This window comes from Myotis brandtii, unplaced genomic scaffold (assembly GCF_000412655.1).
Source record: "Myotis brandtii unplaced genomic scaffold, ASM41265v1 scaffold1077, whole genome shotgun sequence".
In the NCBI taxonomy this organism is placed as follows: domain Eukaryota; kingdom Metazoa; phylum Chordata; class Mammalia; order Chiroptera; family Vespertilionidae; genus Myotis; species Myotis brandtii.
The window spans coordinates 1,268,523-1,269,626 of record NW_005353666.1 but is presented as its reverse complement, the minus strand read 5'-3'; the positions used below and the strand labels follow the sequence as shown (position 1 = coordinate 1,269,626).

Below are 1,104 nucleotides of genomic sequence, written 5' to 3'. Positions count from 1 at the left end.
GCAGCTCCCCGCCGCGCATCAGCTCCGTCACCAGGTACACGAACTGCCCCTCGTCGTAGACCTGGGCCGGGAGGGCGCAGGGGTCAGTGCTGCGTCCCCCACGGCCACCCCACCCCGGGCATGCTTGTGCCCGGGAGAGAGGGACAGCTCGGGGCGGGGGGGGGGCTCCCGGACGTGAAAGCAAGGCTGGTGTAGAATGAGGGCAGGGCCAGTCCCCTCACTCGGGCGCGGCTCTGAGGACAGAGCCAGCGTGAATGACCTGAGCCGGGCAGGAATGACAGCGAGGCGGGAGCTCACGCCTGCTCGCCGAGGCTCCTGCTGGGATGAGTCCTGACCTCCTGTCCCCCCGCACCGCCCCCCGCAGACATGTAGACACTGAACACGTGGAGGTTGCACATAGCTCGCAGCAGGCCCAGGGCGGCGGGTGCCGACGCTCCGTGCACCTGGCACCTGGGGGTGTGGACGGCAGGTTCTGACCCGCAGGTCCGGGCAGAGCTCCGCCCTGCGTCTCTGACAAGCCCACGGGCCTCTGTGCCAGGACAGGACTCGGAGCAGCCGGACCCCTCGGTCCAGACAGGCAGGGGCGGTGAGCTGACTTCGCCCCCTGGGGCAGCTTCCCCCGAGGAAGGTGAGAGACAGGGGGCTCCCCTCGCCCCGGCCTTCCCACTCTGGGTGTCTACGCCCCCCGTGCACCCGGTCACCCTGCACAGGCCGAGCATCAAGGAGAAATGGACGGGAACGGAGCACCCTAATGCACTCACGTCCTTGAGGGTGATGATGTTGGGGTGCTGGCCATACCGCAGCAGGATCTCGATCTCCTCCGAGGGGTCCCTCCTGCTCTTGTCGATGATCTGGAACAGACCGTGGTGCCGTGAGGCTCTCGGACAGACAGCGCCAGAGGCCGGAACCTTCCCAACCCCCGCTCCCCGGGACCAGGCCAACCGCCTGGGAATTCTTGGCACCCCCCCCACCCCTGCTCCGAGGACATGGGGTGTGGGCACCGGCTCTCAGGGAAGTTCTGGGCCCAGGAGGGCAAGGAGCTTCCTGTGTCCTTGGACCAGCTCGTGGCCACACATCCAGACACGTCCGGTGACCATGGCCCCA

General features: G+C 68.1%; 1 protein-coding gene across 1 annotated transcript in view; it reads right to left on the bottom strand.

The window, feature by feature from the left end:
• Positions 1-1,104, bottom strand: part of RPS6KA2 (ribosomal protein S6 kinase, 90kDa, polypeptide 2) — a 110,627-nt gene that overhangs the window by 6,916 nt on the left and 102,607 nt on the right. The window contains exons 15-16 of the mRNA XM_014542413.1: positions 762-851; positions 3-61 (exon numbers count right to left, since the gene is read on the bottom strand). Of these exons, the coding sequence (XP_014397899.1) occupies positions 3-61; positions 762-851 (149 nt within the window). The remainder of the gene's footprint in view (positions 1-2; positions 62-761; positions 852-1,104) is intronic.